This window comes from Papio anubis, chromosome 14 (assembly GCF_008728515.1).
Source record: "Papio anubis isolate 15944 chromosome 14, Panubis1.0, whole genome shotgun sequence".
NCBI lineage: Eukaryota > Metazoa > Chordata > Mammalia > Primates > Cercopithecidae > Papio > Papio anubis.
In genome coordinates this window covers 79,503,570-79,520,595 of record NC_044989.1, presented here as the reverse complement: position 1 = coordinate 79,520,595, position 17,026 = coordinate 79,503,570, and the positions used below count along the sequence as shown (strand labels likewise).

Genomic DNA, 17,026 nt, shown 5'->3' with positions numbered 1-17,026 from the left:
AAAACAAAAAACCACCTGTGTAACTTACTTTTCTGTGATATTACCCCTATTACAGTGGTCTGGAACTGAATGCAAAATATCTTTGAGATATGCCAGCATGTGAATTTTTGGTCAATCTCCATCTTGTTAGCCTTGTCATAAGCAAGGCCACATATGTTCATAAATACTGAATTCTAATATGCATGGTATGTGGATGGACTTTTTAAAAGTGGATAGGCCTGAGCAAGCTTTGTTGTAATCACTCTCATCTCAACCACCCAGGCGTCAGTTGTGGAAATAGCAGACACAGTAAGACAGCACAATAGTGGAAACATGTTTATTTTTATTATTTAGGGTTCCAGAGACTGGGGTAGGTAAAAGTACTGAAGATTAACAAGGCAAACTCAGCAGAGAAGAGAGTGTCCAGGTTGAGTTGCGTTGGAGAGATGGTCCGGTTTAATTTTTGACTCCGTAGTAATTGCTGGATCAGTTCTAGACATCTATTTTCCAGCAGCCTCTAGTTTTTGAACTTGCAGACAAAGGAGAACTTGTCTTCACAAGGCACATCCTTCCATTTCCGGAATCCTATAAGTCAATGTGAAGAGTTAGAATTGGGAGACCAGAAAGAGTATGACCCTCCTGGCTTTAGGACTCAGGACAAAAACCAAACACCCTTAATGAGGAGTTCACCTTTCCTCTATCCCAGTCCCAGTTCCATCCCTAGAGCTAAGCAGGAGAGAACAGAAAGAGGTGGATGGATTCTCTGTCTCTCACCTGAGCTTGAGGTCAGGCTCACACAGTAGCCAGGATTAACACTGTTTGGGGCTCCAATGTCCCAGGATTTGTAGGAGAACAGGGACCCACTGCTCCAGTACCAGCGGCGGTTCTAGATGGGGAAGGGCCAGAACAGAGGCAGTGATCACTCAAAAATTCATGGAATCACTGGGCCTTTGTGCACACTCAGAAACATACTAAGACACAAGGGAAGAATAAACCTTACTAAATATTGTTTCCTTTCCTTTGCTATTGCTCTAAACTTCTTCTTTCCTGAACTGTCCAACTCATTAACCACGTTTCACCAAGAAATAAGTGTTATGAATTTGACATAGAGACCCAAAGTAGCTCACTTAAAAAGTAGTTCCTGATTTTTTGTCTTTGTGGCCCAGGACCCTCATATCCAGCATAGCATTGGCTGACCATTAGTTGTTGATATATTATATTATGTAGTGTACTACTAGGTTCCCAAATGCCAGTAGTACAGCAGTAGATTCTTTACCACAAGTCTCCTTTCTGTATAGTCAGCAATCTAGTCTCTCTTATGACGCTGACAGTAACAAAATAGGTAAGAAGTTGGTTCATATAGATGCTTTGTTGACTGTAAACAGAATAAGTTTATTTATGAATGACCAGGACACCTAGGAAATTCAGCTTTCCACTTATATCTCTAATCATCTACAGTGCATCTTGCTACACAGGACATTATAGGATCTGTAAACAGCTTGAGTTCTGGAAAGTGACAAAAGCTGCTACTTAGGAGACCAGAACGTGAACCTCCTTCTTACTTCTCAAACCTGATTATTAGGAGATAAAGAAGGCTGCAGCCTACCTTTTTGGGGTCATGGAGGCCAGTCCAGACATTGAAGTCATCAGTGCCACTCTCCTTAATCAGTGAGGCCACAAAGGCACCCTCTGCCTGGGTGAGCACAGACACCAGGTTGCCCGAATTCATGTTCTGGCAGTAGAGCTGTTGGGGAAGAAAATGGAGCACGCAGTGGAGGAGGAGGGTGTGAGGGATATACTGAGTCCTCCAAGAAGATGGGTCATAAAAGGCACAGTAATGTCCCTGATGATGCTGTCACTGACCACGAGGTTCTTTGTGCTGGGAATGTGCTGAATAATGGGATAAAGTAGACTGGAAAGTTTGGGACTGATGATAGTACAGCGAGGGGTTCAGTCTCATCTCATTGCAGCCACTGAACACACTGGAGAGTGGCAGCTTCCCCTCCCTTCGTGAGCCTCCCTTCCCACACTGCTCTCCTCACTCACATCTGCATCAACCCAGGTCTCACGGTCTTCATTAAAATAGTAGCAGTAGGAGCGATAGGCGTTGCTGCCTTCTGGGCAGCTGATCCGGGCCTGGGGCAAGTCTGTCTGGGCCTCTTGACCTGAAAAAGAACAGACAATTAAAGGAGGCTCTCGGGGTAAGGAAAAGGCTTGAAGATGAGGTAGGAGTTTCTGGGGTTCCTTTATAGAAACAGAATAATCTAGTCTATTATGGAATGACTGCTCACTCTTGCTCCTGCATCCTACATCTTCTCTCTTTGGTTTATTTGATTGGGCAAAAAAATCCCAGAATGAATTGGCTAAAGAAACATGTCTCCAGTTTCCCTTTTATGTCTGGAGCTCAGGCTCTTCTACCTTGAAGAACTCAGGCTTCTGCTTTCTCAAGCCTGTCTTGGTTTCCCTGAACACAAGGCTCGCCTCAGTTCTACACCCCATTAGTGACTCTCTACACACAGACATCCCCAAATCCACCATCATGTATATAAATTTAATCAGATTAACTCATTCCAACTGCAGCAGTAGCTTATAAGGGGTCATTTTAAATTCTAGCTCAAACTCCTTAATGAGGTGTGGGTGCATATAAATGTGAAGAGATCAGCAATAAAGATCAATAAACACCACAAAACAACCCTTAATGGTGACTCTACTTTTTTTTTTTTTTTTTCAAGTAGACCCATATGCCTGGGGATAGAGTGAAGGCTTCAGGGCTAGACAGAGTTGGTTGGTGGAAAAAAGATCTTACCTTGGCTCTGAGACAGGAACATCAAGCAGGAGATCAGCATGAAGTATGAGCTGGTCTGAGCCATGCTGAGCTGCAATGAATCTCTTGCTTAAGAGGCAAATCAACAATCTCTATAGGAGAACACGGAGATGGGGGTTCTGAGAGATGGAGAGCAAAGCACCTATTACCTTCCTTAAAACCTCCTCTCAGAATTTCTGAGACCAGGAAGGTCCTCTGAGACACCCATACCTTCAAAAGGTTCTCTTGAGAGTTTGAGGATCATAGACTCAGTAACCGAAAAACAGCTTTGGATCCCACTGAGGCTTCATTACGGCTAAAACCTCCTGGACAGAAACTCATGCTGTATCTTCCCCAAGATTTTAGATTTACAGTGCAAGTTAGAGGTGCCCTCCTCCTGTAATGCCCACTTACCTGTTGGCTGAGTCTGAGTTGGCTTCTCAGGCCAGGTAGCTGTAGGAGTTTTATATCGGGATCTGAGATAAGAACCACGTCATTTAAGCGAAAGGGGTGAGGGCAAGGGGTGAGTTTTGGGGGCCTAGGGAGGGCATTGACAGTAAGAGCTTCTGGAACCAGTAGGAGCCTTTTCCTGGCACACCCTGGGAGTGGTCACAAATCAGGTCCCCTTCCGGCAAACAATTTGGCAAGCTGTCTAAGTCCAAGGTGGACTTGGCTGTTGCTCAGCAGAAAACAACTGAGGGTTCCCATGTGCCCTAACAACCCAGAGAGGAGCAGAGAAGAGTAGATTTCCTTCTACTCCCTGTAAATTTAGAGGCTCCCCTTTGGTGTCAGGCATGGCTAGGAGATGGGGAGGAATTAACTGATTCCAAATAATTTAGAACAATGTGCCTGTGGCATTAAGTGGTTCCTCCATGTCTTTTTAGGCTCACAAACCTCTCAAGACCTATCTCAAGAGGTAGGTTAAATTTATATTTCAAAACATTTAACATGTCCAGCAAGGTGTGAGCCAGCAAAATACAGATATTCTCAATGTGAGAATTGTAGAGAGCTGATGCCCAAGGAAGCTTAAAGGAGCTAGATATGAAGTCAGGCTTCATTGAAATTGTCCATGTGAAGTCAACTGTTTGTTAGTATGAAGTCAAAGATTGTGTGGTGAAATTGAATATTTAGCAGAACCATCATAGAATAGTCATTTATAATTCAGGGAATAAAAGCCAATCGGAATGCAAAATTAGGAAGAAGAAACTAACCTGAATGTTCACAGAAAGAGAGATAAGTATATGAATTGGGACAAATGGATTAACAAAGTACAATAAAATACCAAACAATTTAAATAGAATAAAGTAGATATCTATATTTCAACTTGGATTAGTGTCAAATCCATAACATTGAATACAAAAATTCAGTTGCAAGAAGCTATAAGCTACTTGATAAACTTTATATATGGTTTTAAAAGACAGATTAATACTAAATTTTATTTATTAATCAATTGTCATACAGTTTAAAAAATAAAAATCTGAAATGTAAGAATATATATTACAATTTGTCATAATATTTGCCTAACAATTCTAAGGTTTTTTCCTTTATATAAAAACTAATGATGGGCCTGGTGTGGTGGTTCAAGTCTGTAATCCCAGCACTTTTGGAAGCTGAGATGAGAGGATCACTTGAGCCCAGGAATTTGAGACCAGCCTGGGCAACACAGTGAGACCCCATCTCTACAAAAAGTATACACACACACACACACACACACACACACACACACACACATATATATATATATATATATATATATATATATATATATATATCTCCAGATATGGTGGCACATGCCTGTAGTCTCAGCTACTTAGGAGGCTGAGGTGGGGGATTGTTTGAGCTTGAGAAGTTGAGATTACAGTGAGTTGTGGTTGTGCCACTGCACTCCAGCCTGGGTGAAAGAACAATAAACTGTCTCAAAAAATAAAAACAAAAACAAAAACTAATGATATTAAACAAAGATGACAGATGTTAATATTGTTTATTCTCACTGTCTGGTTCCTATGTGTTTGTTAAATTAATCCAATTTTTTTCTGCTTTTACAAAAAGTAGTTATGCTTTTTAAAATTATTACAACCAGAGAATGATTCCTAGTTTTTCTCTAAATAAGAGATTCAGACGTATTCTTCCATTAACAAAGGATAGTAGGGAAGAGTCCAGTATACTTGGTACCATGACATATTTATCTGGTAAAAATTAAACAAGCAATTAATTTAAAAAAATTAAGATAAAAATACTTTATGGCATAATATTTTCTTTTCTTTTCTCAACTTTAATTTTAAGTTAAGTGGTACAAGTGCAAGTTTGTTACAGAGGTAAACTTGTGTAATGGGGCTTTGTTGTACAGAGTATTTCATCACCCAGGTGTTAAGCCTAGTACCCTTAGTTATTTTTGCTGACCCTCTCCCTCCTCTCATGTTCCACTCTCCAAAAGGTCCCAGTGTGTGTTGTTCCCTTCTATTTGTTCAATTGTTCTCATCACTTAGCTCCCACCTATAAGTGAGAACATGCAGTATTTGGTTTTCTGTTCCTGTGTAAGTTTGCTAAGGATAATGGCTTCCAGCTCCATTCACGTCACTGAAAAGGACATTATCTCATTCTTTTGTATGGCTGCATAGTATTCCATGGTGTATATGTACCACATTTTCTTTATCCAGTTTATCATTGACGGGCATTTAGGTGGATTCTATGTCTTTGCTATAGTGAACAATGTTGCAATGAATATATGTATGCATATGTCTTTATAATAAATATTTTTAAAATATGAGATTTTTTTCTTAATTTAACATAACTTCAAACAAGAAATGACTGTCCAGGTATAAAAGATCTAGTACTCTAAAATACACAATGACAGATGTTACAACTAGGAAGACATAAAACAGACAGAGATTCAAAACAAATAACAATTGACAGAGTACGCCCATAAAAATCTTTATTGTCCCCAGTAGTGGTAACTCCATTGAGAAGTTGCACTTGTTGCTTACATAGGTGACTGGCCAAGTTCCACATGCAAGATAATAAAATTTAGGACATAAATTGGTAGCAGCCATGGTCCCAAAGAAATTCCTTTTTCAGGAAAGCCATACATTCAATCCCTTTAGTATTTACCTTATTTTTCTGAGGATCCTCAAGGACCTTTGACCTAGTTTTATAAGATTCCCAGAAGCTCATTTCAGGCCTTTCCCATCTATTCCTTATGTTAGTTTTCTCAGAGGCAGAAGCAAGTATCATGGACGTTAAGGTTAATATGTGCCCAAGTGGGGCAATTTCTTGATAAGACTCAATATGGCTTAGAACGTTTCAAGGCTGTGGATGATAGACGGTGCTACTGGCCATCATCCAGTAGCTATTTTCTGCTTTTGATGCTTGGAATAGAGATTTTAGACTTACTATTGAGAAATAACGTTCCTCTTGTTTAAATACTTAGCAGGCATGTGAATAGAAGCCTTTCTGCAAGCCTTAGACTGGAGAGGAAAGGAGCTCAAGAAATCCAAGATGCGTTCGGGATTTTCCCTAGTCTGCTGTGTTCTGCAGACATAAAGAAACTTACTTATAACTTAGCCTTTTCTGCTTCACAGGAAACCTCTGTTTTATTTAACACAAATTTCCTTTTTCTTTCTTACTTTTTTTTTTTTTTTTTGAGACGGATCCTCACTCTGTCACCCAGGCTGTAGCAAAGTGGTACCATCTCAGCTCACTGCAACCTCCGCCTCTCAGGCTCAAATGTTTCTCCTGCCTCAGCCTTACAAGTAGCTGGGATTACAAGCATAAGCCACCATGCCTGGATAATTTTTGTATTTTTTGTAGACATAGGGTTTCACTAAGTTGGCCAGGCTGGTCCTGAACTCCTAACCTCAGGTGATCCACCCACTTCGGACTCCCAAAGTGCTGGGATTACAGGCATGAGCCACTGCATGTGGCCATTTAACACAAACCTTCATTGCATGCTCTCTGTGCCAGGGACTATTCTAAATGCTGACTAAGAGGAACCTAATTAATTCACATGACATCCTAATAATATAGGTGCTATGAAGAGCCATATTTAACAAATGAAGAGACTGAGGGTCAGAGAAGAACTAAGTAACTAAACCAATTCAAATGACAAATATTTATTGGAACTATATTCAACATAAGCAGTTTTGCTTTAGGGTCATTTTGTTATTCCAACTACCTTTCTGAGTTTCTTTTATTAGGTAATTTCCATGTTCAACCCATCTAGGCCTCTGAGGACTGATTTAATAACCACAAACTCATGATGGCCATGGCCAGGGACACATAAGGAGAGCTTAAAATGTGAATAAATATAAGACATCAAGCACTCATATCTACCCCATAATTTATTTGTTTGTTTTTTTTTTTTAACATATATTAACAACACAGTTAGGTGTGTGTGTGTCTGTGTGTTTGTGTTTGAAAAAGGGGGAGCCATTCAAGATGGTATGCTGCCATCTTAGCGTACATATGAGCAGTTCTGACCTGAAGTCACAAACCAATGTGGTCAAATAACTTGAAATATTGGAGGAGCCTTGGAAGAGCAGAAACTTAGGGCCCCCAACTCACCCTTTCTCATGTCTCAGCACTTGTTCAGAGAAGTGAAAGGCAGAAAAAGATTCAGGAAAATACCAGGCACAGAAAGACAAACACCACATGTTCTAGTTCATATGTGGAAGCTAACAATTTAGATCTCATAGCAGTAGAGAGTGAAATGGTGGTTACTACAGACACTGAAGGGGACAGAGAAGACAGCCAAAGCTTGGTTAAGGAATACAAAAGTACAGCCACATCTGAGGAATGGATTCTAATGTCCTATAGCACTACAGGGCAGCTATAATTTATAACAATTTTGTGTAAATTTTTGAAAAGCTAGATGAGTGAGTTTTGAATATTCCCAACAAAAGAAATGATGCATGTTTGAAGGGATAGATATGCTAATTACCCTGGCTGGTTTATTATACATCGTATACATGTATTGAAATATCACAGTGAACCTGAAAAATATGTACAATTATTATGGGCCAATTAAAACACTGAAAAGAAAAAAGGAAAAAGAAAAGAAAAAGCTATTACATAAAATTATCCAGGACATCTTCCTACTCTAAATTTTGCATCACTGAATAGTCAGAAACACCTACTCTATCAAGCCCCCAGTTATTTAATGTATTTATTTGAGTATAGAGTTTCCAGAGAAGTTGTAAGCTCCTCAAATCCACAACAGAAGCTATTTTTCTGTGGATCCCTCCTACTGTAAAGAGAGCTTTGAATTTGAATTCCAAGCAGAGGGCAAGAGTAGAAGCTCAGAGGCCTTACAGATGGCTCCAACACAAGGGAATTCTGGCATTGGGGAACTCTTCTTGGCATACCCTGGGAGTGGTCACATATAAAGTTCTCTTTCACAAACAACTTGGCAAACTGTGCAAGTCAAAGATGCTGCAAAGTCAGCAGCAACCAGATGCCCAGTTCTCATGGCCCTGAGCAGCCCAGGAAGAAGCAGAGACCTTCCAGGAATAGTGATGATGTGTGTGAAGGGAGGACTCTGGGAGGAGGGGCAGTGAGTGTGTGAGTCTGGAGCAGGAGCATTTGTGGGACAAGGGACAAGGGCAGCAGCAGGACAAGATGTGGACCATCCTGCTTGGGACAGTGGGGAAAGGGAGAGACAGAAGTTTGTGGAATGCTAATGTCATTTACCTCGGAGGCCTCCTCTACTGACTAGGCGTGTCCTGAAAGGATCCTGTGGAAAGAGAAACTCCCATGGAAGAAGCTGAAGGTTTCTGGGGATTGCACCTTACATCTCACTTCCTCAAAGTAATAAATCAACTCTAATGCCTCTTCAGAACTGTTGTCAGATACATTGAGGAGAAAGAGGAGGAAGAGAGTGATGATGGTGATGGTGCATTCAGCAAAGGCACTCTTAACACTGTTGACTTTCTGCTAAGCATATAACAGTGATGATTAAAGCTGAAACTATAATTCTCTATGTACTTTCATAATACCTTCAAACACACCCTTTCATATAATAGTTTAGAATATTTCTGTTATATTATTCCATTTGAACAAACATGTATATTACAATTTTCATGTTCTGAGAAATATTTTTACATGTGTAAAATATGTTAGCTTTTAAAAAATATCCCTACATATTGGGAGGCTAAGGTGGGTGGATCACGAGGTCAAGAGATCCAGATTGTCCTGGCCAACATGGTGAAACCCCGTCTCTACTAAAAATTCAAAAATTAGCTGGATATGGTGGCGCACAACTGTAGTCCCAGCTTTTTGGGAGACTGAGGCAGGAGAATCGCTTGAGCCTGGGAGGCAGAGGTTGCAGCGAGCCGAGATAGCACCACTGCACTCCAGCCTGGCGACAGAGCGAGACTCTGTCTCAAAAAAAAAAAAAAAGAAAAGAAAAAAAAAATCCCTACATAGAAGACAGTTACCTTAGTAAATAAATAAATAAATAAATAAATAAATAAATAAACAAATTTTTAAAAAGCCTTATCCACAGAAAGGTGGATTAACTTGCCCAAGGCCACACAGTAACCACAATATGTGGCATAGCTAGCATTCAGACCCAATGAACCTGACACCAGGGTCTGTGCTCTCTATTTCTCTGTTCTATCACCCACCCTGCAAAAGTTCTAAAATTTTGACACAACCGGTAAGAATGGAAAGTTATTGGTAGATGGGATCACATATTGTTCCACTCCCTCTCATAAGGACACAGGTATTTAGAGAATTTTATTGTCTAGTTCAGACACTAAAATTGGATCTCTCCTCTCTAAAGAGAACCACTGTCCAATAGTGATCAAATAAAATGCTGAAACTCCAATCCACTTCCCAGTGCTATAGGACATTCCTTCCACCACTTTGCCCCTTCTTTCCCTGCGGGCTCCAGCAGCTATTTTACTTTGTGGTTATTTTGTAAAAGTTTCCCATCCACAACCTCATCTCCACATGAAAGCTGGAGTTATACCCTATCCTCCTCTGACTTCCATTTTTACACTTCACAGACACACAAAGTCAAACTCAGTTTTGTGAATACGTTGTCTCTACTTCCCAGTCTCTGGACCAGTTAACTTGTTGCTGATGGGGTTTGACTTATTTTTGTGAGACTTCCAAGGAGGAATCACTCTGTCAAGGACTGTTGTCAACTGTCCATTATAAGCCTATAGGCTGAAGGGCCAAATTTGGTTTAGGGAAAGCTCCAAAGACACTGATCCTCAATTTCTTTAGTGAATTATCTTTTGCAGGAGTAATGGATCCCTGAATCCTAAAATATGAAAAGCTAAGCATATAGCCATGTTCAGAGCCATTTTCTGCCAAACAACGTTGGGCTTTTAAAACACACATTGATATCAGCCACAGACTAGCACAAATATAAGCTGCCTTAAAATCTGAGATTTCAGAATAGAGGTGGAGTTTGGGAGCTCAGATTTTATTTTCACTCATGTGAAAAAACTCTTTCTTCAGAGGAACAATGGCCTGCCTCAAAGACATGGTAAATCCACAAATTTAAACTGAACTCATAATGGATGTCTTGCTATGGAATTAGAGAAAATGTAAAAGAGGAAGCCAGATAACCCTTTTAAAAATACCATTATGTTAATTGAGATGAATATTAACCAGGGTCCAGACGAATTAAAAAGGTAAGAAAATCAAAGAAGGTTATAATATCTGTTCCCTCCAAAATTTTTGTTGAAATTTAACTGCTATTGCAATACTACTAAATAATGTTACCTTAAAGAATTAATGGAGCTATGAGGCTTCTGTTCTCATAGGTGGTATTAATGCCATTATAAGATAGCTCCTTTCATTTCCTTTTGCCTTTTTGTCATTCAGCCTTTTACCATGAGATAACACTGTAAGAAAGCCATTGCCAAGTGCAAGCACCATGATATTGAACTTAGTATCCAGAGCTGTGAGAAAATAAATGTCTGTCAATTATAAATTCCCCTCTCTCAGGTATTTTGTTCTAACAGCACAAAAAAGACTAAGATAGAAATCAGTGTTGGTACCAGAAGTGATATTCTTACCATAACAAATACCTAAAAATGTGTGTCAGCTTTGGAACTGGGTAATGAGCAGAGGCTGTATCGGTTTGAAAGAAGAGGCTAGAAAAAGTCTATATTGCCATTAACAGAGAGTTAAGGGCTTTTCTGATGAGGGCTCAGAAGGAGAGCTAACAGCCAAGCCTAAATCATACTCTAAGATTACTACGTAAATGTAAACAGAATATTGTTAGAAACATAGACACTGGAAGTAATTCTGATAAAGTCTTAGATGGAAATGAGGAGCATGGTATTGCACAATGGAGGAAGGGCCATCCTTTATATAAACTGGTAAAGAACTTGGCTGACTTATCTTTGTGTCCCAGCAATTTGCGAAGGCAGACTTTAAGAACCACGAGCTAGGATATTTGTTAAAAGAAATATCTCGGCAACAAATTGTTTTTGTTTGCTGCATGGCTTCTTTGACCTAATAATAGTAAAATTCAGGAAGAAAGAAGCAACTTAAAGCTTATGGATGCTGGGCTTAATACCTAGGTGATGGGTTGATCTGTGCATTGAATCACCAGGGCACACGTTTACCTATGTAACAAACCTGCATATTCTGCACATGTACCCTGGAACTTAAAATAAAAGTTGATGAAAAAAGAAGATATAATTATGTGAAATGATAAACAAAATGTAAATGTTTGAAAATATTACAGGGTTGCTTTTTTTTTTAAGAAAGAAAAGGCAAGGTAACAAGAGAAAACCAAAAATACAGCTAAGTAGCTATTTGATAAAGAGATTAGTATGAATGGAAGAAGCCAGCTGCTTCTTCATCAAGACTATTCATCAAGATAATGGAAGAATGAGCCCAATGGCATCTTGAAGATTACTGGTGCTGCTTCTCCCATCACAAGTCCAGAATGCCAATATCTAGGGGATAGAATTATACTAAAAGCTGGACCTTGGAAGCCCTTGAGACCTCGATGCTCAATGCCCAGGACTACTTCAAGTCTCTGATGCCTACATTCCTGAGCAGCAATCCTTACTATTTCAGAAATGGCTTAAAGGCGCTCACATGTGGCTACATCCACCGTTCCAGAAGGTGCAGGGTATAAATCTTGGCAGTGCCCACTGGTTGCTAATTTTGTAGGCTTGCCTATTATAGATTTCAAAAGATGCCTCAGAGAGGTGCAAGGCTCAAATAATTGACCCAAGGACAGGGTCACCACAGAGTTTGTCCACTAGGGCAATTTCTAGTAGAACTTTGGGGGATGGGTTTCCTTCAAAACCCTAACTGTAGATCCAGCAGTGTGAGATGCCACCTGTTGAGGGCTGCATACAAGATACCCTAACCTGTGACAGCTACTTCCCGGGATGAACCCAGCAAAATCATGGGGGACCAAACCTCATCCCAATGTGTAGAGAAGGTTTGACTTGGTGCCAAAGTCAAACCTCAAGATTTAATGTTGTTTACTTTGGTGGGAATTGGACTCATTATAGTCTTATTATTTCTTTTTATGTTCTGTTTCTCCCATTTGGAATGGGGCTGTCCATCCTGTGCCTGTCCCACCACTATATTGTGGAAGTATATAACTTACTTGATTTCACAGCTGGAGAAGAATGTGCCTCAGAACGAGTCATACTTGAGTTTCACACATATCTGATTTTGATTATATTTAGGTGAGAATCTGGACCTTAGACTTTTAAGAGGGTACTGTAATGAGCTAAGACTTTTGGGGCTTTTGGGATGAAATGAAACATTTTGTACCTGAGAAATACATGATTTTTAGGTTGCTAGAATGCTGCAGTTTGAATGTTTGTCTTCTCCAAAGTTCATGTTGAAACTTAATTACCAAAGGAACAGTGTTAAAAGGTGGGACTTTTATGTGGTGACCAGGCCACCATGAGGGTTCTAAAGAACAGTTCCTCCTTTCTGGAACACACACACACACACACACACACACACAGGTTTGTGGTACCAGTGTGTGTGTAAAAGACAAATTAAATTGCAGGTTAAGAATTGGGTGCTTAATGTCTTACATTTATTCACTTTTTAAGCTCTTCTTGTGGAGCCTCTGTCCTTGACCATAATCGATGGGTGGTTATGTGTTGAAATCAGTCAGGATCCAGATAGCTGGAGGAGTTGCATGTGGAAATAAGTAGAGGAAAATCAGTGTTTTAGGAGCTCAGGGAATGGCCCTGAAGCTAAACTGCATGTGTCTGAATCTAGTGCCAACACATAGTAGCTGTTTGTTTTTAAAAATTTTATTTTAGGTTCAAGGGTACATGTGCAGGTTTGTTACATGGGCAAATTGTGTGTTGCAGGAGTTTGGTGTATGGATTGTTTCATCACCCACGTAATATGCATAGTATCTGACAGGTAGATTTTCAAACCTTACTTGCCTTCTACCTTCTATCCTCAAGGAAGCCCTGTGTCTGTTGCTCCTTTGTTTGTGTCCATATGTACTTGATGTTTGGCTCACACTTATAAGTGAGATCATGCAATACTTGGTTTTCTATTCCTGTGTTAGTCGCTGTTTTCATTTTGCAGAAGTTACCTAGCCCTTCTCTTGCTTCCAGTTTTTTTATGTGTCAAATATGGTTCCTAGCAGCACCTATATTATTAGGTTTTCAAGGGGGTTAAATGGTTTTTAATTAGGCAAGCATTTAGAATTGTGCCTGGCATCGAGAACATGTGACAAAAATTAATGTTTAAAAATCAGAGGTTTCTTGTGATGTAGAACAGGCTAACTTATAAGTAGATTTCCTTACACCTGTAGAACACAGCAGACCATGGAGAGTCCTTGGTGCATTTGGTACTTGTTCAGCTCCTTTCTTTTCCAGTCTAAAGTTTGCAAACAGGCTATTATTTACATGCCTGCCAAGGATATAAACAAGTAGGAGATTATCTCTCTCTTACATGTCCAAAATCTCAATTACAAGAGTGGAAAGCAGAGAATAACTCTTGGAAAATGGCAAACAGCATGAAGAATCAGCCATAGCTTGTAACTTCCTTGGCATTATTGGAGGCTTATCAGAAAGTTTCCCCACTTAAGGACATATTAAAATTAGATTTCCAGGAGACTGCTTTCCATATACAAGAAGACTGCTAGAGGGAATATGGTGGGAAAGACCTGAAATGAGCTTCTTGGAATCTTGTAAAACTATGTCACAGGAAGGGCCTTGTTATCTGGAGGACAACGAGATAAACCTTGAATAGATAGGAAATACAGTTCGTATGAAAAGGGCATCACTTTGAAACAAAGAAGTTGCCAGATAAAGTTATCAGTTTTATTACCTTGCATGGGGAATTTGGCCAGCCACAAGTGCAAGCAATAAAATTAATGACGTCTCAATGTGTTTTTGGATACTGGCAGCAATAAAGATTTTTATGAGAATGCTGTGTCAATTGTTGATACAGTATTGAACTGAATCTCTCTCTGTTTTATATCATGCTACTTACAGTGTATTTCATTATGTATTTTAAAGTATTAGATCTTTTATATCTGGAACGTTTTTGCTTGCTTTAAGTCTTCTTGAAGTAAAGAACAACTTTCATATTTAAAAAAAAATTATGCCACAAAGAATTTTTTGTTTTAATTGTAAACTATTAATTACTTGTTCATTTTTTTTTTTTTTTTTGCAAGTTACACTTATTATGGTACCAAGTATACTGGACTCCTACCTACTGTATCTTTTATTAATGCTATCTTAAAAGCTTTTTTCTTATAAATGAGAAAGTCAATTATACTTGACTTTCTCATTTATAAGAAAAAATGTATCTTAACCTGGCTATAAGCTTTTAAGATAGCATAAATATTTTTACTAAATGCAGAAATAAGTTGGATTAATATAACAAACACCTATGAACCTGCTAAGTAGAATAAATAATGTCAACTTTTGTCATCTTTGTTTAATATTATTCGTTTTACTTAAAAAGTTATAAATTTGGCTGGACGCGGTGGCTCACGCCTGTAATCCCAGCACTTTGGGAGGCTGAGGCAGGCAGATCACAAGGTCAGGAGATCGAGACCACGGTGAAACCCTGTCTCTACTAAAAATACAAAAAATGAGCCGGGCGCGGTGGTGGGCGCCTGTAGTCCCAGCTACTCGGGAGGCTGAGGCAGGAGAATGGCGTGAACCCAGGAGGCAGAGCTTTCAGTGAGCCAGTGTCGCGCCACTGCACTCCAGCTTGGGCGACAGAGCGAGACTCCGTCTCAAAAAAAAAAAAAAAAAAAAAAAAAGTTATAAATTCTCCAGGCAAATACTATGATACATTTTTCTGTATATTCTGTGTATATGCAACAATGTAGCAAAAGTTATCTCACCAAAATCTGACAACTTGATCTTGGACTTCCCAGTCTCAAAAGATTAGAAAAATAAATTTGTGCTCATTAAAAATTAGTAAGTCTCAGGTATTTCATTCCGTTATAGCACACAAAATGAACTAAGACTAGAAGAATGCCTACCTGGTATCCATCTCCTCTTCTTCTCTAATGACATAAGCAAGAATTTACATGACGTGTCAATGCATCACAACAAAGAACATTCTTTTTAAGGTCTTATGCATCAGAGTACTTAATGTAATTACATTTTTATGAATGAGATATGTGTATCTGAGCCTTTGTGGAATGAAAACGTTTCTTTTAAAAGAGAGTTAAAAACTGTGATATGGACCATTTTGTCTTTCTTCTATTCCTCTTGTCAGATGCCTGTAGGGGTGGAGCACTGGCAGCCTTCTTAGAACATGAAAGAAGTTTGTAGGGATTATTTATGTGCAAAAGATAATGGTTTAGAAGGACTAGGTTAGCTGATAATTGTGAAACTTTCACAGCAAGTCTGTACATCTTTTAACATGGCATAAATATATTTCAATCTTATTTAGCCATTTTAAATTTTAATTTTATAATATTTGTAGCTGAATCACATTCATAGCTGAACCAGGGGAACCTTGACGGAAAGGACTTTATCTGCAAGGCTCTATCTGTAGGAGCCTGCTCACTGACAAGTCATTAGGGGGATTTCTTTAAGTTCTGAGAAGTCAAAAGTCACCTTCCCCATCAGCAGTTTTCCTTAAGAGAATATATATATATATATTTTTTCCTTATCTGTTTCTTTTTTAATTATTATTATTATTATACTTTGAGTTCTAGGGTACATGTGCATAATGTGCAGGTTTGTTACATATGTATACTTGTGCCATGTTGGTGTGCTGCACCCATCAACTCGTCATTTACATCAGGTATAACTCCCAATGCAATCCCTCCCCGCTTCCCCCTCCCCATGATAGGCCCCGACTCGGGAAGGGGAAGAGAATATTTTTTAAAAAACACTAAGCATATATGTTTTGGAAAAATTTGGACTCAAGGGCTACATGTGCAGGTTAGTTACATGAGTATACTGCACGATGCTGGGATTTGGGCTTCTACCCATCCCATCACCCTGATAGTAACCATAGTACCCAATAGGTAGTTTTTCATCCCTTGTCCTCTTCCTTCCCTTCCCCCTTTTGGAGTTTCCAGTGTCTATTTCTCTCATGTTTGTGTTTGTATGTAACCAATGTTGAGCTTCCACTTATAAGTGAGAACATATGGTATATGTTTTTCTGTTTCTGTGTTAATTCACTTAGGATAATTGCCTTCAGGTGGATTGGATAAAGAAAATGTGGTACAGGCACACAATAGAATAATACACAGTCATAAAAAAGAATAAAAAATACTTTGAATAGGGGGGAGCAAGATGGCCGAATAGGAACAGCTCCAGTCTCCAGCTCCCAGCGCGAGTGACACAGAAGACAGGTGATTTCTGCATTTTCAACTGAGGTACTGGGTTCATCTCACTAGGGAGTGCCAATCGGTGCTGGTCAGCTGCTGCAGCCCGACCAGTGAGAGCTGAAGCAGGGTGAGGCATCGCCTCACCTGGGAAGCGCAAGGGGGAAGGGAATCCCTTTTCCTAGCCAGGGGTACTGAGGCACACAACACCTGGAAAATCAGGTAACTCCCACCCCAATACTGCGCTTTACCAAGGGTCTTAGCAAATGGGCATACCAGGAGATTATATCCCACACCTGGCTGGGAGGGTCCCACACCCACGGAGCCTCCCTCATTGCTAGCACAGCAGTCTGCGATCTAACGTCAAGGCAGCAGCGAGGCTGGGGGAGGGGTGCCCGCCATTGCTGAGGCTTAAGTAGGTAAACAAAGCCACTAGGAAGCTCGAACTGGGTGGAGCTCACAGCAGCTCAAGGAGGCCTGCCTGT

General features: G+C 39.7%; 1 protein-coding gene across 2 annotated transcripts; it reads right to left on the bottom strand.

Annotated features, from left to right (window-relative positions):
* Positions 1–300: 300 nt before the first annotated feature.
* Positions 301–4,139, bottom strand: LOC101005786 (lithostathine-1-alpha). Of its 2 annotated transcripts, XM_021925012.2 has the most exons (5): positions 2,786–3,316; positions 2,026–2,144; positions 1,586–1,723; positions 754–865; positions 301–564 (listed from the first exon to the last, which is right to left on the bottom strand). In XM_021925012.2, exons 1-5 carry the CDS (start codon positions 2,847–2,849, stop codon positions 497–499), a joined length of 501 nt encoding a protein of 166 aa, XP_021780704.1. In that variant the 5' UTR covers positions 2,850–3,316; the 3' UTR covers positions 301–496. The 2 variants fall into 2 exon arrangements, with proteins under 2 accessions (XP_021780704.1, XP_021780703.1); XM_021925011.1 differs by having other exon boundaries at positions 302–865; positions 2,786–4,139.
* Between the last annotated feature and the right edge of the window lie 12,887 nt (positions 4,140–17,026).